At 26.9% G+C, this 23,026-nt stretch overlaps 1 protein-coding gene across 1 annotated transcript in view; it reads right to left on the reverse strand.

The window, feature by feature from the left end:
• The window catches only part of LOC107445935 (PDZ domain-containing protein GIPC-like protein kermit), a 56,167-nt gene extending 37,726 nt beyond the window's left edge, over nt 1–18,441 (reverse strand). The window contains exon 1 of the mRNA XM_016060443.3: nt 17,359–18,441. Within this exon, the coding sequence (XP_015915929.1) occupies nt 17,359–17,670 (312 nt within the window). The 5' untranslated portion in view covers nt 17,671–18,441. The remainder of the gene's footprint in view (nt 1–17,358) is intronic.
• Between the last annotated feature and the right edge of the window lie 4,585 nt (nt 18,442–23,026).

The following is a 23,026-nucleotide window of genomic DNA, read 5'->3' on the forward strand; positions in this document are numbered from 1 at the left end:
TTTCTAGTAATTAATCCAATTTCTGTTAATTAATCTAATATTTTTAGGTTAAAAAAATCCCTCGCTAAAAAAGGTTCGTATATTCAGAGAAAGTATGTTTTTATGTCTGATTTCATATCTTAAGATAACGTTTGCATAAATCAATAACCATATCTAAGGTTAACCTTTATAAGCAATAAGATTATATGACAATCCGATCAAAAGTTATTTAGATTTTTATTTTTTTATTTTTCGCTTTGTACACCAAGGCGACTATGTGAATGTCAATATTAAATGAAAAAAAAAGTATCTTATATAGATTTTGGATTTTTATGGTAATATAGATATGGATAAACATCCCTTTCTACTACTGAAAGTAATTTAAAAAAACTAAATATTTCTTATAAACTACTGCATAATCTGAAATATTTTAAAATAGTTCTCTTACAAATTTAAATTACTAAATAGATATTAATATGTAGTTTGGACAATTAAAAATAATCAACATAAACATTTTAGAGAATTTTTTCGAGACTTAATTTTCAAAAAACAACAAGGCAAAATATAAAAATTTTAGTAAATCTTTTGATAAACTTTACCTTAGTTCGCTTGCAACTATTTAGAATATTGTAAAAGTTTTAAAAAGTAGAGTCTTAAAATTCCCCTTAGAAATTGAAAATTGATTTCTAGTCAGTAACGAATTTTAAGAATGAAATGGAAATATTTGTCAGAATCAAAGTGAGAAAAAAGAGGTTTTAAGTTCATTGTCAGCATCAGTTTGAATGAGATCAGAGAAATGTTAAAATAAATAAAAAATTAATTACTGTCCGAATCTGTAATTACTTGATAAAAAAAATACCAGACAATGGCTTTAAAATGAATATAATTCTTGGAAAAGTTTTTCATTAGCCCAATGAACTGAAAATACAAATTTAACTGGGAATTTAATTTTTCTTAATAAAAGAAAAATGAAAATAGTTTTTTCCCACATTGAGGAGTTGAACAGTTGATCAAAAATTATTCAATAATAATTCATTTTTTCTAGAGCTTTTGAAATATGTGAAAAAATAATTAAAATAATTTATCAGTATTTACAGTAAGAATGATTATAAGTTTCTTACTTATAAAAGCAATTCTGAAGCATATAAATGTTAAACGAAGGAAAATATTGAGACATTGGTTTCTAAAATCATTGTAAAAATATTATACTGAAATAGTTTTTGTATTCTTAACATTAATGAAAAATCAGGTAATTATACCTCATTCATGTTATTTTCCCATAACTTTAAACCCTAACATAAAGCAAAAACCTTCCTCCAACATCTCATTGCGGGCCAGGAGTTTATGGAAGTTAATTTCGTGACCAATGACATGTTGTGCAATGTGCTCAGCACTGAGCAATGGTAGCCTTTATTTCCCAGACAAGCTTGTGCCCATCGGTCTGAAGCTGGGTGGAGTTTAAGCCGCAACTTGGAATCGAATTCTACTTTTTCACAATAAAGACAGTCCAGTACCTTAACCACTGACCCATTCCGGCTCAAATTTTGTTCCATATTTCACACTATTTTTCATTTGCTTTCTTTAAAATACTTTACTTTTCATAAGTAATTTTTTATTTATGATTTATGGTATTTTAAACACAAATATGTATTAAAAAAATAAAAAGAAATATTCTTTGAGTTGAATAATATTTTTAGGCAGATATATTTCAAATACATAAATTTAATTCAAAGAGCTTATATATTAGAAATAAATTTTCCAAAAATTCGTTCTAATAACCCATACATTTGTGAGAAAAATGTTCTTAATGTTAAAAAACTTAAAATAGAAAATTCACATCCTGGCCATTTTTGAGTCATCCATGGGTCAGAGTAAAATTTATTATTTTTAAATATGTGATGCAAATTTGAATTGCTAACAATTTATATGATGGAAAAAGAAACGTTATAATTTCTTTTTTTGTTAGGGTATTAAATGAAACATAATAATTTCTTAATTCCATAAAAGCTTCTTTTTACGATTTGAGCATTTTTCTATAATCAAATGTCTTGTCCGATATCTTTAAAATATTTTATCAAATTGAATATTTTTTTTATCTGATACGATTCTTAAAGTAAATCATAAATAAATAGTTTAAAGTGAATATCACTAACAACACATAAAAAATGCATTTGCCGACTGTTATGGGTGGGAAAAATTTGACGAAAACTGCATTTTAAACGTGCTCAGAAAGTGGAGAAATAATCTCCTTTCTACATGACTGACTTAAAGAGTTGAAAGAGAGTGAAAAGGAATAATGAAAGAAAAACAGAATAAATGGTAACAAGAAAATAGGGGCATTAGCCGATCAGCTTTGCTTAAATCGTTAGGAAAGAAGGAAGAAAAAACAATCCGGTTCTTCTCCAGTATCATCTCTTGAAGTAGAACGTCTTCCTCATTTTCCACAAGAGTTGAATGATACTTTTTAGAAAGATTTCCTGTATTATTTTCATGAAGGTTTCACGTATTACCATCATAAAGGTTATGTATTGTGAATCGACCAAAGTTTCATGTTTTATATTAAGATTCTTTCTCATTGAAGGATTTTGGATGAACCTACGCATCGCAAATGATTTCATGAACATATAAAAAGATGTATCATTGTTATGTTTTAAAATGTTTAAGATGATTCAATAAGTCTTTGGGATGTTTTGAAGGGTAAAATGTCTGCATTTTTACACCCATAAGCGAAAATTGCATTGATGTGTCAATGATGAAACCATGCTGGGATTAAAAAAAATGATGATATCAAATACATGTTTCTAATATATTTTAGAGACGTTACGAACTTTTGTTACATTTCCTCATCGTTGATTACTTTTAGAAACATACATAGCTGCATCATACTTCAATGGTGAAACGATGTAGTAATTAAAACTATAAGAGCTATTAAATAAATGCCTTGCATATATTTACAGATTAAATGGTATTGAATAATATTTTGAAAAGGTTAAAAATCCTTTTAATTAAAACGTTCGTAATAGTCATGCTTTGAAATATTAATATGATTTGAAAACATACTTGAAGCAGTTTTTTTGGTTATATAAAAGCGAAAGTTTCGCTACTACAGAAGAATATTAGTTTCTGAGACATTTCAGAAACATTTGAAACACATGGAAATAAATGTAACGTTTTAAAACGCTTCATTATTTCACCTGTATGCAGGTATAAGCATTTTTTTAAATCTACTTTTTTTTTAAATGCAATTGAGATTTAATTATAGTAATGCTAAAAATCAGAAAACAAGTAATATATTCTTACGTAAATATATTCCAACAATTTTCTAATACTATCAAGACTTCAAAGACCTATACTTATACAATACAATTAGTTTTATGTACTTCTAATTGTTTTCCAGGCATGCATAATTAAGTTTCAATTAAAATTAAATTAATTCAATATAATAAACTAAAAACATTTTCCAAACATTCTTTATCTATGAAAGTTATATCTTCCAATCGTCATTAAAAGTATCATTTTTATATTATCTGAATTTACCTTTTAATTAAAGTTTGTATGAACTGATTGAAATGTAGTGTTTTCAGAATGTATGAAAAAAAGTTTACTTAATATAGATGTTTTTGCTTAAAGAAAAAAAAACTTTTTGCGAACAAAAATAAGAATTGAACAACTTTTTAGGTCATGTTTATCATCCTGAATACGATTTTTGTTAATCATTCTTCACTGCTTGTAAGCTCATTATGCATTCCAATCATTTAAATTTTGTTCCGAAATAAATAATTAAACACTCTTAATATGCATTAAATCAGTAGTAAACCTTGATCTAAATTTAAAAAGAAGTTTTAGTAGAAAATGTCAGTAAAAAAACGAATATCTCATATTTGTTTTATAACTTAAAGGAAAATAAAACAATAAAATTAATTAAAGAAAAATCTAAAACGGGATATAGCGGATAATGTATGAGGCAATGATTTTCAACACGTTTACGTAAATAATTTATAAGCGAGTTTTGATGTCCTCGGAATTTAAAAATGTGAGCTATGCAACCAAACACTTTAAATTAGAAGCAACTTTTTTTATATTTTGGTGTAGTGTGAATATGAATTTGATAACATTACATAGAAATTTATGAAAAAAAATTATTTCTAAGCATGTTGCAAACATAATTTTTTTCTGTAGTTGATACCTAATAAGTATAAGTATTGTATTCACAAAAATTTTTCGAACGTTGAACCATAATACTAGTGCCTTGAACTATAACATCGTGCAAAATTTGCTGCAACCATAATACGGAATCAAATTCAAGTTGAACGATAAGATTGTGTGATTAAGTTTAAAAAAGATAAATTTGAATAATTATGTCTTTTGACTTGGCATCGTATTTAGAATAGAGCAATTTTGATTACTTGATTTTGATTAATGCGCGAAAAGTTGGGAAAATAATTTTCCTTTATCCTGCATATCTTTTTGGGGTTTTTTAAGCCGAGTCTTTTTATCTGCTATCATGCTTTAACAGTTACTTTTCTTTCAGTATAATAACTTTCCATCTGCTTACTATTAGACATGCCTCACTTGCCTCGAACACCTGGTATATTATTTATTTATACAACGTATCCTTTAAAGGTGGTGAAAAATTTGCAATCGTCATTAAATATTTTTGAGATGACAGTGTACATTGTTTCATAGCAGTCTTTCACTCTTTACGTATTTTATTTTTTATTAACGTTCGCTAAATATTCTTAAAAAGCTATATTTTCAACAACGACTGTTTACATATAAAAATAAGATTACATTATAGATCTCAAAAGACTCACATATCTTAATTTTCATAGTTTTTGAATGATTTTACATGTAAATCAAAATTTTCTGAAGAGTTGCATGAAGTAAAATATTTTATTTGTAAAGAAATTAAATATAAAACTTTTTCTTTAAGTTATAAAAAAAAACGACACGGTCATGACTTAGTATAAGTTTCTAATATTTTCTGAAATTAAGAGATAAGTATGAAACTAAGTGGAATTTTAATTGTAAATTAAATATATTTTTTGCAATTGATTTTCAATGCTCATTGCTTTGCAAATATTTCTAATACCTTGTGGAAATAGCTGATAACTGCAATTAAATATTAAATATATTTTTGGAATTTCTTTACTTATATTACTCTACAAAAGATTCCATTTTCTACAGGAAATAGTAGATTTGAAAATCATAAGAATTTTTAAAGTAGTAAAATAGGAATATAAAAACTGGTGAATAAAATTTCTTATAGAACATTTGCTTCGTTATTTTTTTTTCGGTAATTCAACATTTGGATTGCTTTTATTCATCTCATTAAACATCTTTTTGTGTGAGTAAAAAACGCAACAGTAACATTCTATTATAATTAAAATAAAATGTATTGTTTAATTTCATCGACAAAAAATGACTAGCACAGCAAATTTTATATTCGAGTGCACAGTTTTTGTTGGTTATTTTTCTCATTGAAGTAGAAAATCGAAAGTATTGCAGATTTTCCCAATACTTTTGATTTTACTATCTCAATCAAAATATTAACATATTTACCTTCAAACTTTTTAAATAATGAAAACTTGATAATTAAATGATACTTTAAAAATTAATTTGAAATACACGTGGCCCCGAGTTTTAAAAATATTGACAGGTGAACAACTATCAATAGCTAAAGAAAGAAATGCAATACCCGACATGTTTTCTTCTATAATGCATGAGAAAAAGTATTTATGGTTTCAAAAAAGCAAAAAATTATAATGAATTGCAGTCAAGAAGCAGTAAATATTTAATTTTGTATTATAAATTGGGATATTTTGATTCAAACATACATTTTTTAATATTTTTATTCAATGCTATTAGTAATTTTATTCCTAAATTTTCCTATTACATTATTACAAGTTGTAAAATGAATGTATAACAACTTAATGTCAGTTCTTAACAAGAGTTCAGCTTTGGCAGTTTTTTTTTCCGTTCTTACAATACGAAATAAATTCACGTGAGCATTAAATTATTTTGACGCTCAAAATGCGAAGAATGATTAAAAATAGAGGGCAAATTCAGAACAAAAAAAAATTAAAAAATATTTTAATTTTTGTTATGGTCACTTTCTGAACTATATGCGGTCCAATTATTGCAAACATAATCAATTTACATTTAGTGATGGAGAAAAATACATAGAAATATGCAGTCCAGTAAGAAATTTAATTTCATGTATACAAAGATATTAAACAACTTGGAAAAAAAATTCACGTTGAAAATTTCGATGTTAAATCTGGAAATTATGATTTTAATAGAAATTTGACATTCTGTGGAGACCAATAATAAAAGAATCCTAAAGAAAGTTTCAAAATTTTTCTGAAGAGGAAAAAATTCTGAAACCTTTATAAATATTTAGAAAAAAAGTTACATAACATAAATAATCCCTAAAATGAATAATAGTAATAATAATAATTTCATGTTGCGTGCTATATCGCTGCTTCAAAACTAAAACGACACATCTGCAGGCATAATACGTTTGCAGATGTGTCGTTTTAGTTTTGAACCAGCGATATGTATGAAAAAACTGAAATATTTAGCTACAAGTCTAAATTCAAAAATACTTTAATGTACTTAATTTAATTGCTAATATCAAAAGGAGCAAGTTCACTTATTTTTTTTTTACATAGTAATTACTTTAATGTTTATAAATGCTACTGGACTTAGAAAAATGGTGAAACTAAAGCTTTTATTCAAAAATTTATGCTATTTACTCATATTTAATGAGCGTCTCTTGGCACGCAACAGTTTTATGACATGCTCAACTGAATATTTTGCAACAAACTTATTTTCTTAGTAAAATTTCGCTTTATAAGTTGTTTAAAGCAATGCCAAATTGTGCAGAGAGATAATAGTTGTGTTTATTCGTCAGAAAATTTAATCAAACTATTTAAATAAAAATATTCCTTTAATAACGCAATTTTGACATTCAAAAGTTTTTCCCTATTTTTGTAGATGAAGTTTCCCATTTACAAAAAATAATTGATGAATACTTTTTTCATAATGAATAAGAATTGAAAAACAATAAATATCTAATTCCGAATTACAAAGAAAGAGATTTTGATTTGTAAATTCATTGAATATATAAAGAATATGTATTGAATATATTGAATATATTAAATGAGTTTCTTGTAATGAAAAAATTATTATCTCATTCACACATTATCTGACAAAGCTGTTATTAACACATATGAAATTTAAAAAAAAATTTTAACGCCAGGTTTTATCCATAATTTTTTCCGAATTCAATTTATGTGCGTATATGCTCATTTAAGGTTTGATAATTTCAAATTATCTGGATTTTCTTCGTTATCAGTGAAAAAAAAGTTATAAGCATGTTGTTATGAATGTATGTTTCAAATTACATTTTAAAATATGCGTGATTTTATTTAAACAAGAATAGTAATTATGAATAATAATTATAACTAAGAAATAATACTTAGTTTGGAAAGATTAATGAAGTTATTTTGATTTATTATACATTATACATTCAATAAATTTCTTATAATGAAATAATAATTTTATTCCCGCATTTTTTGATTAAATATATATATTTCAAAAATTTTATCTAAAACTATTTAATGTAAGTTTTTATTAATAGTCTCTTTTTAAGCTAAGTTTGTTATTCCGATAAACTGATTTATGTTTTGATAACTTCCAAAATTTCCGGATTTTCTCTATTATCAGTCGAAATAATACGTCATGAGCCTGTTAAAATGATAATGGGTAAATAATATTGAGAAAACTGATAATTAATTTGGAAATATAAATGGAGTTATTTTGATTCCTGAGTGTATTTAATACGCATATATGCATTCAATGAATTTATTATAATGGAATTATAATTTTATTCCGGCATTTTTTGATTAAATATACATATTTTAAATTTTTTATCTAAAACGATTTAATGCAAGTTTTTATTAATAGTCTCTTTTTAAGCTAAGTTTGTTATTCCGATAAACTGATTTATGTTTTGATAACTTCCAAAATTTCCGGATTTTCTCTATTATCAGTCGAAATAATACGTCATGAGCCTGTTAAAATGATAATGAGTAAATAATATTGAGAAAACTGATAATTAATTTGGAAATATAAAGGGAGTTATTTCGATTCCTGAGTGTATTTAATACGCATATATACATTCAATGAATTTATTATAATGGAATTATAATTTTATTCAGGCATTTTTTGATTAAATATACATATTTTAAAATTTTTATCTAAAACGATTTAATGTAAGTTTTTATTAATAGTCTCTTTTTAAGCTAAGTTTGTTATTCCGATAAACTGATTTATGTTTTGATAACTTCCAAAATTTCCGGATTTTCTCTATTATCAGTCGAAATAATACGTCATGAGCCTGTTAAAATGATAATGGGTAAATAATATTGAGAAAACTGATAATTAATTTGGAAATATAAATGGAGTTATTTTGATTTCTGAGTGTATTTAATACGCATATATACTTTCAATGAATTTATTATAATGGAATTATAATTTTATTCCGTCATTTTTTGATTAAATATACATATTTTAAAATTTTTATCTAAAACGATTTAATGCAAGTTTTTATTAATAGTTTATTATTAATCTAAGTTCGTTAATCTGATTGAAAATTTCCGGATTTTCTCTATTATCAATCGAAATAATATGTTACGAGCCTGTTCATATGAGATTGTGTAAATAAGATTGAGAATACTAAAATTTGAGATAATTTTATAAGAATGGTATTTTTAGTAAAGCGAAAACTCAAAAACGTTTAGCACTTCTAAATCACTTGTAAATCATTAATTTATTATCATACGATTTGTAAACTTCTCATTTATTCAGGGAATGCTATTTTCAGTGTGATAAGTGGCTAATAACTATTTTTCCAAACATGGCAAACTTTTTTTTGTCATTTATTGAAGTTAAAGAAGGGAACTGTACAAACTTTTTGTGAAGGATCCTGTTTTTGTGAATTAGGAAAAAATCTACCCATAGTTTTGTGAATCTTAAATTAGGATTAAAGTACTTTCAGCCAGATTCCTATTCTTATGAATGTATGAAATTTAAAAGCCCTGATTTTGTGGGGACAGGAAAACCTATTTTTGTGATTTTATAAGAAATCCTGAAAACCATTTGCATTCCAGGAAGTTGAAGCTTTTAAGTTGTAAATAAATACAAGATGATATCTGACACTGTAAAATTATAATAAAAACAAGAATGTAAAAATATATTCAATATTTCCAAAAATAAATTTCAATTGCTTATACACTGGACTAAAAAGCACCATTTAGACGAGTTTTAAACACGTCAAAATCCAATTAATGACGTCATCATCTTCTTTTTTTAAACGGAAGATTTTTGTGAAAAGTCTGTTTTTAAAATAAAAAAATATTGTAAAGGGTCCATTTAAAAAAAAAAAATTCTGAAGACTCCGTTAAAGGGTCCAAATTTCTCCTAAGCAGAACCATGCTTAATTTTACAGACATAAATCTGAAATTTCAAGAAAGTTATAAAAACAAAATAAAATTAAAATTCATAAATATTTTTTACAACGGTTTTTCCCAGATATACAGCACAGTTACAAAGTATTTCGTGCAAATCGTCAGCTAAGTGGAGCATGATGTTACAATGCGTGAGCTATTTAACACCATTGCTGTCTGATGAGTTATATTTACATTAAGGTAGTTTTGCACTCGTGTGCACGCAAGTAAATTATAATTCACGCGTCCCTTAACCTAGCAATAATCACACAGCATTAGAAGTCTAATCACACAGCATTAGAAGCTATTGCATATAACTCGCTTAAAATTGCACATTACATTATTGTTTCTTTAAAATCTGCAAAAATTCTTTTAATTGTATTGAAAATACCACGCCACTTTTGAGAAAAAACGTTATGACTTGCTGCAACATATATGTCGTAAGATTTTAACCTTAACAAGTTAACAAATTTTGCCATTGTTAAATGAACAGAAGGTGGTAACATTTATTGATAAAAAACATTAAGATTGAGAGTAAATAAAATTTAAAAAAAGCAGAGCTTGTAGTTATAATTCTGGTGCATTTGAAAACCTAAACATTTTTGCTGTTAAATAAGACAAAAACATTTGGAATAACAATTGTTATAATTGTAATAGAAACGTTTATTAAACGTTGAGAAATTTAAATCATTGTAAATAGCTTTCAACGTTCCTTATCTCTTTGAAAATCATAGAAAATCTGAAATAAAATTAGAAATGTAATTTGCTTTATTTTAATTAAATTAAATGTTATGTTTAATCATTGAATCATAGAAAAACGTTAGAAATGTATTTCAGTGACTATGTGTGAGATAATAATGTCGACGATTATTCAAACCGCTGACGAATATAAAATATTGGTAACGAAACTAACGAAGTAAACTGGTAAAGAAAAGAAGGATATTAAAATGAAGAAAAAATTGTACAAAATTTGAAAGAAGTATTAAGATAGAAGAATAAAAAGGGGAAAGTAGAAAGAATATTGATAAAACGTCAAATGTCATTCTAACGTAATGAATCTGATACATTGGATTCAGCAATTACTCAAGCACTGTGAAAATTATTGAAATTCGAAACCATTTCCGTGGCTTCAATGTAAGAACGACCTATTTTAAAATCGTGAAAACTACGTTTTTCAATTCACAGAAAATTATTAGAATGAATATTTTCTCGTTCATTACAATGAAATAATTATTGTTATAAAATCAGATTTATTATTTAACAGTTTTTTAAAATTATTTTTTAATTTAATTTGTTTTATATTTTAATAATCAGATTAATTAGACCTCCTATTAGATAAGATCATTCTAAAATAAAATCAAATATCGCAATTAAACCGTTGGGCTCTCTCTCTAATAAGAGTTAGCACAATTTTAATGAATTACATAATATTTCATAAAATATTAACATTGGAGTTGCTAAGTTAAACTGCAGATTTTAATGTTTATGTGATTTCTTATGTGGGTTTTATTTGGTTCGGTTTCTTATTTTAATAGTCACAATTATAAACTGCAACATAAAAATTCCGATCAAATTACGATAAAAAGTACCGGCACTTTGCATGTATCATCCGTAAAATCTATTTTTACCGTAAAATATTATACAGTGATTTTTACAGTAATATTTATTTAATAAGAGTGGTTCATTGATTTTACTGTAAAAATTATGGTGTATCAGATTTTTTGTTCAGTGACATGTTCCGGATTTTATGATAAAATACAGGCACGCTAAATGCCGGTACTTTTTTTTATAATTTGACCGGGAAGTTTTTCAACGTAGCTCGTAGCAAAAGGTCATTTTGAAACTAAGTTAAGATTTAAAATGTACTTCGGGTTTTCATTCTAATGAAGTTAACACATTTCTAGTAAATTATTTTACCTTATGTAAAAAACAGTTCTAGAGTTTAACCACAGATTTTATTTTATTATAAATTATTTCTTTTAAATTTTGCTTTAACTTAATTCGGTTTTTTTTATTTTAATGGTCGCAAATATTAACTAGCCCATTGCAAATGATATCATTCTAAAGCTAAGTCAACCGTGATGAGAGGAAACTAATTAACGCTTTTTCTAAAAAAAATGTATATATAATTGTATTTTAGGATAGTTTTCGTGATTTGCATGGGTAAAAAGAAAAAAAGATTTTTTTTTCTCTATTTCCTGTTGTTGGGCGTTTATATTTTGCGTGTGATGCAGTAGAAGCTTAGTTTCTAGTTATGAATCTGAACCGGACGCCCAATGAGGTCAAAAATGCGTGTCCCAAAAAGTAGATGTTATGTTTAAGTTTAGAGGCATATCCACAATTCTCACAACTAAGATGACCCTGTTAAGAATGTGTTTTCACTAAAGTATCTGAATTAAGAATACAATAAGTGAAAATGAAAAATAAACACGTGCTTGGTGCATTGTTTTTAACCGCATTACAAATGACTTAGAATCGGACGTTTATGAGAAATGAGATCAAGGAAAGTATGCAAAGTGATTCTTTATTGTTTTTAAATTAAGAGAAAGTATGGGTCAAAATTTGAAAGCAGGTGAGCTTGGATATCAATATTCACGATTTTGGCTCAGATTATTACGAAATAGGCGTGGCAACGGACTGTTTAAAAGTTTACTAACCTTGATAGGTTTGCTCTCAACACAGAAATATAATTTAGAAACATCAGAGCACAGTGTATAAAAAACCGTCACTCAGGGTGCCGGTACTTTTTACCGTAAAATCCATTTTTACCGGAACATGTTACGGAACAAAATATCTTATATACCGTAATTTTACATTAATAATTACCACAAAATCACTGAATTCCTCTAGTTAAATAAATATTCATGCGAAAATTACGATATAATATTTTACGGTGAAATTGGATTTTACGAATGATGCACCCAAAGTGCCGGTACTTTATACTTGAATTTGATCTAGAATTTTCAACAGTGAAGTAATATTTTAGTGAGTTTAGTGACATCAGCTTGAAATATAACAATAGCGTGAAAGTGTAATAAAAAACTCAATATCTCATTAAAAATCATATTATTTAATGGCCTCACAGAAAAATAAATTTAATTCTAAAACACACTTGCACTCTAATACATCATGTTTTTAATCATAAACTTTGGCGCATTTTTCTGAATGTTTCTCGGTACAGTCTTCTATTAAACTTTTCAATACTTATAAGGAAAATTTAATATTTAGTTATGTGTCGTAATTTCAGAGATTCATCTGTCATAATATTATAGATTCATCTGTCGTAATTTTATACCCTTAGCCTGTTAATTGCGTATAAGCGTTTGAAGAATGTATCTCGCATTAAATATGAAATAAGGCGATAAAAATTCAAAGGATTATTTAGAAAATTTTCCGGACGTTCCAGACAGCAGAGCCGCTTGAAGTTAATTTTAGCATTGAAAATTGTAAGCCTAATTTCTAGTCTCATATAAATGAAATAGGTAGGAGGCAGTAGTCACAACATCTCTAAAGACCCCTAACACACAAAAAAAAAATAGAATTAAAAAATAAGATTTATTTAGATATCTTTAAACTATTATTAAAGGTGAACTATTAAATGCGAAATTCCTTACTCAAGAACCATGAATACTGTGCGTGTAAAGTATAAAAATAAAATGATTGGGTAAATTTTTAAAAAAGAAAATAGACAAAATGTTAAGTTATTTTGTTTTTCGAAATGAATTAAGGAAAAAAAATCAAATTTATTTCAGTAATTTATTTATTTCAATTACATAAAATGATAGTGTAAATTTTTTTAAAAGAAAGATAGACAGAAAATGTAAAAATACTTCTTTTTAGGAATAAAAGTAGGAAAAAAAATCATACTTATTTCAATAATATAAGTAAAAATTCTAGGGCTCTAAATGTTTAATTTTTCTTATGGCTTCATAATAAGAGGTATTAAAAGGGCCCCGTAAAAGTTAAAATATATATACTGAAGACGGCCTTCACGACAAATCCTGCATATTTAACTCTGATTTATTTTCTAAGAAAAAAATTATTATTATCGTTGAAGAAAATAAAATTATTTATGTATATTTTCTTAAACCTCGTGTTAACCTTAACGGTTCTGTGTTTCACAGTTTTATTTATCACAAATGAGAGTTCTATGAGAAAAGGAGGATAAAAGTGAAATTTTAGCAGAAAAATTTCAGGAAATTAATTTAAAAATTAAAAAATAACAATTTTGCAGGGTTTCTTTTATAAACAACAGAGCAGACTAAAGATTTATACGGAGTACATAGTTTTTTATATAGCATTGCTTCTAAGTTTCCAAATAATATATTCTAAAAGTACAATTTTTATGGTTCAATAATAAAAAAAAATATTTGTAATTATGTTATCAAGGTAATTGAACCACGAATTAAAATATTTTAGTTAACAATATCATATTTAGATTCATAATTTTTGAGGTAGTTGCTTTAAAAATTTCTATTTTTTTGTAATTTATTTAATCAGTTAGTATAAAAAAGTAATTCCTACGACATGCGTTTCCCTTAAAGAAAAATATGTACCCTTATAAAAAATATTCAATTCCTTCATCGGTGAGATTTAAACTGAGTTTTAGATTTATTAAGAAAAGCAAAAATACTTATTCAGGTTATTGAAATATTATTTTTTATCCCTTTCAGAACCACAAAGTAGTCATTTGACTATACAAGCAGCGGCATTGCGAACGTTATTTAATAAAATTCAGTTAACTAAACCTATCATGGAAAGTAAAACAAATGAGAAAGAATGAATGAGGAAGATATTCATCGAGTCAAGCAGCCCATCAGCAATTTTATTAACATCGAATATTCTGTGCCTGTTTTGTTTTTCTTCTTTTTATTTGCATGAAAAAGCAAAAATTTTTAAAACCTTTTCTTTTCGTATAAATTAATTTAATTTAAAAACAAGTTTTTTGGCCAGTTAGAAAAATTTAACAAAAGCAATTTATAGGGTGTTCCGTAAAGATTCCCTTTAATATGTATTTTTTTTAGTCCTTATAAAAATAAAAACAAAAAAGTAATAAATTTGGGGATTGCAATTTAATGTTTCAACGAGAAAGAAACATAACGCTATTGAAATCTGCAAGTCATAAAACAGAAAGGCGAATGTAATAAACAACACAAGTTTGAAGAATCGGAGGAATTAAAAGACTATTTTTAGAAGCACTTTTAAGTTTCAATCTCCAATTACCCAATTGGTCTTTCCGAAGCAACCTGTATATAATAAATTTCAAAAAAAAATTTATTTTACTTATTGTTTTTCTAGCTTTTCTTTCCTTTTCTAATACGTGTTTAGTGCATTTCTAAGCAAAACATCAATTATAAAGATTCGTAATTAAGGATATCCGTAATAGAATCAGCTTCAAAGATTAATAGATGCAGTTATTTCAATTTAGTTTAATTTTTTATTACAATCAATTTTTCAAAGGAGTTCCTTGAATTATTGAATGATTGTAATTTACTTGGAAATTTTAACTTGTCTTGCAAGTTTACTTGTCCCGTTTTTGACTGAAAAAAAAAAACTAATATTGCCAGAATGATGATCCCACCGGTTTTCCTTGCCCAATTCTACTTCCGTGTCGTCCGATTTAATGTTTTCTTCACGAAATGTAGGGCTATTGGACAAGCAAAAAAGTAAGAAAATGACTTGATTTATTATTACATGCAGGTCAAAAAATTTAGGTACATCGTTAGCAATAATGACAGTAAAGCAGAAAGAAACAATTTGAAACTCATTTCCTTTGAAAAGAAATAAATGAACCCTTAAATTGCACACTTCTTTTAAAAAGAAAATATAGCGAAAACAAAAGGGAGCCAACATCGACTTGGCTTAAAATTATTTGTCATTCGGGCTTAAAATTTAATAAAAATTTATATTTGTGAAAATAAATTCAAAAGTACACATTTTTGTTCATGGTCTGTTAATATTTTTTTTATAGAAGTTCCTTATTTATTTTTGAAAAGTTCTAAATTTGAATATAAGCAATAGAAACTAAAACTATTTAATAACCAGTTGGCCGTCCATTAAAAATCTACAACTGTGAAATGTTAACAATTTTATAACAGATTTATTTTACATGCCATTATATTTATTTCATATATTTTCATTGAATTTATCCAATAAATGAAAAGAAAATTTTTGGCAAAATTTATTTTCAATTTCACAATTTTTTTAAAGAGTTCAAAACAGTTTTGGAATTAAGAATAAAAGTACAAATAGTTATATTTTCATACATCCATTCCATACACTTTAATTTTTCATTAATAAGTTCAAGGAATCTGCTATGAATGAAAGAAAATTAAATTTATATTCTTGATTCTTATATTTTTCATAGGCTGTTCGTTCAAGTTATAACTGAATATTTAGTCCCAACATTTTATTTTACTTCAGCACTTTGATGACATTCAAATTAGGAGGCATAACAAAAGTGTGTATTAAAAACCCACTGAGAAAAAAAAAGTATTGTCAAAACTACCAGAATGTGATAAAATTTCCTCCATTTCTGACTCTATGGGAACACCGAGCAGCTCTTATTATTGTTTCCGAAGAGTTTCGGTTATGATTTTGGTAAATTTAACAATAAAATATGGTTTTAAAACGCGTGATAAAAGTTGGTAAATGTAGTTAAATTTGGTAATTTTATCATGATACCTAAGAGCATGGCATAAAATCATTTATTCAGTTAAATTTATTTTTCATTTTTGTATTTTGTACTAGATGTGTGGTAATAAGAACTATAATTTTGATAATCAGAATTTCCGGTAAACCGTTACCATATGAATAGAAAAATTAACAAATGAATGGTTTAAATACCGCGTAATTTGAATTTTACAACCAGAATTATGCTTGCTTGTTTTTTTTTAAATTTATTTTTTATCAGAAATGTCATTACACGGTACTTTTACCAGAATTTTTTTCTCCGTGCATCGTGATCAATTGATAACCTATCAAATTGCTAAATTAATTGCCATATTCGTTTATATTGAAATCGCTTATAATGAAATTCGTTATTCACTTGCCTTTGATGTTATGTAGAGAAATACACGAAGAAATATAATATAATTAACTTATAAGAAATATATATATATTAACGTATAAAAATATATATTAACTTATCTGACATACAATTAAGTTTTTTTGAAATTCACTTATATCATAAATTGTAGCTTCTGTCAATAAATTATTAATTTAAAATTAAAATCAAGGAACAAAAAGAAAAATTCTGGAACATTACGCAATTAGCTTAAAACTTGCACGACATCTAAATGAGAGAAAGATGCAAACAATAGATATAAAATGCTTGAAAAATCAGTATTGACGAAGTACGTCTGGAAAAAATATAGAACAGCTGAGAGATTATGTTCATTAAGTTTATAAAAATTAATATACTCATTATACACTACAAAATATTTCTGCCTAATAATATCATCATTAATTAAAAATAATTAATAAGATAACTAAAATTTACAACCACCTATAATTAGGGAAAAAATAAGCATTTATAAACATGAAACTATATAATATAAATTATATAATGCATAGCTTGAATAGCTTTGCTCCAACAACGCATAACAGCGTTGCTCTTTGCTCTCACTTCGCATAACAACTTAATATATAGCTAAATAATATATAGCTATACAATATATAGATATGACATATAGCTACGTAGGATATATTGAGATTACAGCGGCAAAAATTTAAGTGTAATCTGCGAACTTCTCTACACCTTCGAACTTTTAGTGAGTATGTGTGATAGAGCCGCTCTTCCATTATTTTTATTTGTACTTAAGGTATAATTTTTGATTTTATAAAAAAAAAAATTTTTTTTACTTACATCAGATACAGGAAAATCGTAACACTCTGATATTTTCTGGTATAGCTCCTTAATATTAGTGAATCCAGATATTATTCCTGTTGGACTTCCTTGCGCTTGTTGACAATGGAAAACCAATTTTGGTTTATGAACTGGAAGTTCACGTACTTGTTCAGGACTCACCGGACTATGTTGTCCATTTTGATGATAATTATTAGGTGTATTAGATCGCTCCGGAGTACTTGGAGAGTTCGGAGATGAAGATCCTGAGCCATTTGTGTGATTATTGCTTCTAAACTCTTCTTTCTTTTTTCTTGCACTAAATAGCGGCATGATGAAAACTTTTTGTAAGTGAGACTAGAAAACGTATAACTTTATCATGGAATTAATCATGCTATTAGTAAATTAATAAGAATAATGATGCATATCGTTTTCACATTTTGATTTTAAATATTCAATTTTCAAAAGTGTAGATAAATAATTGAATAAATATATTTATCTAAGTAAGTGCTACAGTAATGACGTAGAACAAAATATAATTTTCACAATAACTTAACCAATCAACCAAACTAAATGATTTCAAACGATAATTTGAAAGTTCTTTAAAAATCGTTTTCTTTTACTTCCGATCGAAATCTATTTTTTCATCAATCAGTTTTGAGTAGCGATCAAATCCGTATCCCTCGAGGAAATTTTCAACACATCTAATAAATAGATATTGAATAAAATATTTATTCACTATTCACAGTCACAGAGAAAGTATTCCACGCATCTCAGGTATTCGAATAAAAAACTAGCTGATAGGCAAGTAGAGGTAAATAGTAGATATTCTCGTACGCAAAACGAATCAAATCGTGAAATAAGAGCGGAACCAATATGTTCCGAGACCTCGTGTTTTCATCAGCCGCGCCGTTGAAGGCACATGTAAGCAAAGAAAAGCGCCAAACGATATGTTTCGATGTGTCCAAACTTTTTCGTTCTGATGCTGATCCGCAAAGGAAGCGGTCATCTCATTCAACGGTCCGTGAAGAGCAACCACCTGATAGTGTCTGTTTAGGAATAGGAAAGAGAAGTCTCTTCTGATTGGTTGTTCGGTTTCACAGGTGACACAGCAAGTTATCTATCTTTTCGTCTGGTTGCGGTGTGTAAAAAAGAAAAAAATAATAATTGTTTAAGCGTTTATCATGCTATTTTTTTTCGGAAAAATAAAATAGTGTTCGTAACTCCTACAATGATATGACATGTATTTGGAAATCGGTACTCAACAATACAAATTTCGTTCAGGTCAACTTGCGTGAGTCCTTATAGACTTTTCCAGGGACAAGAACTATTACACGCTCTATTGCAGTGGTCTAGTCTAGGCAGCAGTTACATTTACAAACTTTTTCCACATTAAAAATCGTTTTTAATCGACATATTGCAAGAAAATCAAATTTTATTATGCATGCAATGGTTATAAATATTTTTTACAGGAGCTTAAATTCGATTCTCGTTTTCCGAGAACTTAAAAGGAAAAGCATATTAGTAATAAGCAATAAAAATTTTGAGATTACCTACTAACTACCACAGTTTTTTAAAAAAAGAAATTTAGTATCTTAACATTTTTACTGGTTATCCTTTTTGTGAGGGCGTCATAGAGCTCTAAGGATTAATATAAAAAAATGAAAATAGTTTATTTCTTTCTTATAAAACATCGAATTCTTCACTCTTTCACATTATAGGAAGTCAGACGTACGCGAGAGCAAAAATTTGCTTTTCTTATCATAAGAAAATGGGATTTTTTTTCTGATAAATATATTTTAATACTTTCACTGTTATAGTTATAAAATGTTCATATACTGTTGTTCAATATGAGTCAAAGTTTATTTCAAACGGTTAAGCTTTTAATACTTATGAGTATTTTAAATTATAATGAATATCGGCATTTGTTTAATAATAATATATCTTTCGATACACAACGATTTTACTTGATAAAAATGACAGAAAAAAAGCATACATTTGTGTCAGTTATATTTAAATAATCAAGTGAAATAATATGTTTCCAGATACTTAAATAATATGTTCCCTCAAAGCAAAATAAGTAGAAAACTTCTCAACTTTTTTTAAAAAATTAGCTATTCTTAACACAATTTAGTTTAAAATAAAATTATAATGAAAAAAAATTAAATTGCAACTTGCTTACAGTGAAAATGCTCAAGGTGTTTACACCAGCGTTTAAAGTTTTTGAATAAGTGGAATTTTGTACACTAATACCAAAAGATGTAAATAAGTACTTATACACATAAAAATATTCATAAAAAATAAATGCCTCATAATTTGAAATAAAATTTATAGCTCATTGAAGAAAATTAATTTGTATTTTTTATAAGTACAGTATTTTTATTTTATTTAAATGATTGAAAATTTCTCATGCTCCACAAAGTATAGCATGAGGTTTACATAAGTAAGTAGAAAACAAAAACAAGAAAATTTACAAATTTACATTAAAAACAAAATTCCGCAAGGAAGCAAAACTTTCGATACTTTTGACCAGTTCTGAAAAAAAGGAGGTCGACAAATAGAATGACGCCTCAAATCAGTCTTTAATTTAATTCGGGCACTCGCATACAGATTGCAATGAAGAAGAATGTGCTTTCATCAGCATAAATACAGTATTAAATACAGTATTTCCAGCTGAAATTTAAAAAAAATTACAGTTCAAAATAAACAACAATATTAGTTATCCTTTTTTACATGAGTATTCTTTTATTTAATTTTCATTCCAGTTGATTTTTGCTTATTTATATTATCTTCTAACAGGTAGTTAAAAGAGAGGTTTATGTGAAAACTGTGGTTTGCTACTGTGAGCAACTGGAATTATTTTGTTATTGATCGCTCAAAATTTATCTGTAAGTTTTGAAGGTTTAAATGGTAAAAAAGTAAATTCTTTATTTGCTTTTTAATTGCAACTTTCGACAATTTTTAATAATAAGAAAATATTAACTATTATTCTTATGAAATATTTTAATATTCATATTTCCCTTGCCTTTTATTTTTAATTAACGGATGTATGGATGTACGGAGCTTAAATAAACAAAATGACTCCTCACAGAGAAAAAATTCTGGTAAAACTACTGTGCTGTATGGTAAAGATATTTAGGGTAAAAAAAAACATAATTTTGCTTAAAAAAACAGAAAGAAAAAAAACAAAATGTTAGGTACTTAGATCACTCATCTGGTAATTTTACCGTTCATATGGAAATTCAGATTTTCAAAATATTTCAAAATAATAATTAAAAATAAAATTCAAAAATATTTTCCACGATAACTTCCCTCGTACCCATAAATTAGCTGCCCCTAACTTTGCACCAATATCAAGTGTAAAAACATTATTAGTGCATTAAACATTAGTAATGAGTAAATTTAGTAACAGCAAATTAGTAAGGAAACACGTTGTTTTTTTCTGCCAATCAATCTAGTGACATAATAACATATGGTGGAACAAGGTGACAGATTTGACTGATACTTTGTTGTAATGTAAACAAGATGTTTTAGCACATCTGAAAACCACTCAGCCGATAACTCATCACTTCTTCCAGTTTGGAGACGCCATAAGAAAAAGACAGTTTCATTTATTTATTTTTTTATCGAATGTTATTTTTATTTTTATTTGAATTTATTCTTAACAAGTAATTCCGTATTAAAAAAGGGTTACTAAAAAAAAGCTTTCACTGATAGAAATTTTCGGAGAGTTTTGAACCATAATATGGGTCAGTGCAACTTCAAAAATGTGCTAAGTTGAACCATATTATAGTACCTTTTAAACTTGATTACGCGGATGTTCAGCTTGAAAAAAAAAACATGGTTCAATTTAAAAAATCGTTAAAGTTGCAGAAAATATCGAACATATTAAGGATCAAGTCAGCGATATTATCGTTCAACGATGAATCGATTTATCTGTAAGTGCAGATAAAGTTTGCAAACAAACCGTGTAGCTGGAAAAAGTTTGTAAGCATGCTACGTAAAAAGGAATTGCACAAAACATTTGAGTCTTAAAAATACTTAGAAAGTAAAATACTGAATTTTATATTTCTTCCAAATATGTAGAAAGTAAGGTACCGTTGAAAATTTTATGTTTGAAGTATAAGAATACATTTAATATATGAAGAACATAGAGAAAAGCACCAAGTGATAATCCAAAAAAGTTTAAACTTTTAAGTTATATGGACAGCTGTATTTATAGTACTAATTTTTTTCTGCCGGGTCATTAAATAAGATATTTTTCAATGTGTAAATGTGTGTTGTAGACAAATTCCTGATATTGCTACATTTTAAAAAGCTGATGTTCTCAAATTCACGAAAATGTCTCATAGAATCTCTTAAGCTCCTCACATATCATCTTCACATATCATCTCATAAAATTATTTCATATCAATGAAATAATTTTATGAGAAGCAATATGGTGGCTCAAAGGATAGAGAGCTCGCCTTCCAATGAGGTGACCCTGGTTCGAATCCTAGCGACGGCTGGTCGATAAGAATTCAGCACCCAGTTCACACCTACCGCAGTACTGACGTAAAATATCCTCAATGGTAGGCGGATCATGAGCTAGAGTCTCCTTGCCGTGAGGCTATCTATGGGATATTTTCGTGGTTTTCTTCTCCGTTGAAAGCAAACGCTGGTTAGCTCCATTATTAAGTCCTTCACTCAGGCAAATTTCTTTCAATACTTATCTAGGAGTTCCCTTGTTTTCTGAATTGGGTTCAAAATTTCAAGGCTTCAAGATTTCAAGGAGTTGAAAATTGGTAGTCATAAACTCAAAATTAGGATGGCTGCTCAAAGACGATTATAAAACTATATAAAGCAAAGCAATTAAGAAAAAATTAAAAGAAATGAATGGCGTATATGGTACATTCTTCGAAAATTTCATACTGATGTCACAAAAATTACAGTTTTTTTATGATTCTTAATGGAAATATAGTTGGCGACTTTTTCCATCCTTTTTTTAAAATTACGTAATTTTGACACCTGGTTTTTAAAATTTCAGAAAGGTACACATCCGAGTTGGTTCCTTTTTCAGTGCTTCAATTGTAATTCAACAAGTAAGTCCTTCCATGTCATTCAGTGAAACTTGAACGGCATTACTTAAATAATAAACTAATCTGATTTTAGGACCCAATATCAAAATGACGAAATAATATTATTGGTCATGATATTTGTACTTTTAAAATACTAAGATGAACAAAATCATTCAAGTATAAAATAGTTAATTTTGTAAAATTTTTAAAAAGTAAATGATTTTCAGATTAAATTTAAAAATGTTATAGTGATATTCCGAACGGACATGAAAACTTTTCTAAAAAAATGCAGTAAAAAAGTTTTGTTGTTAAGGCAAAATCTAAACAGTGTCTGTAAGTTTTTAAAATTTTTTAGAAAACCACATTCATCATATTAAGAAATTAGAAATAATTAAAAATTGCAATTAAAAATAATTCTGATAACAAAAAATTATCAAAATCATAAAAATGATAAATTTTCGTTACGCACTATTAGAATTCTTATTCTAAAATTACGGTAAAATGACCAGCAGTCAGCCCATCCTATTAACCTTAAAGTTTACGTTTAGGAACATTCTTTTACCTTTACGGTTTTGATACCATTTACAACTGGCACTGGAAACTATCAGTAAAAACTGTGCGATTTTGTAATT

Source organism: Parasteatoda tepidariorum, chromosome X1, assembly GCF_043381705.1.
Source record: "Parasteatoda tepidariorum isolate YZ-2023 chromosome X1, CAS_Ptep_4.0, whole genome shotgun sequence".
NCBI classification, from domain to species: Eukaryota; Metazoa; Arthropoda; class Arachnida; order Araneae; family Theridiidae; genus Parasteatoda; species Parasteatoda tepidariorum.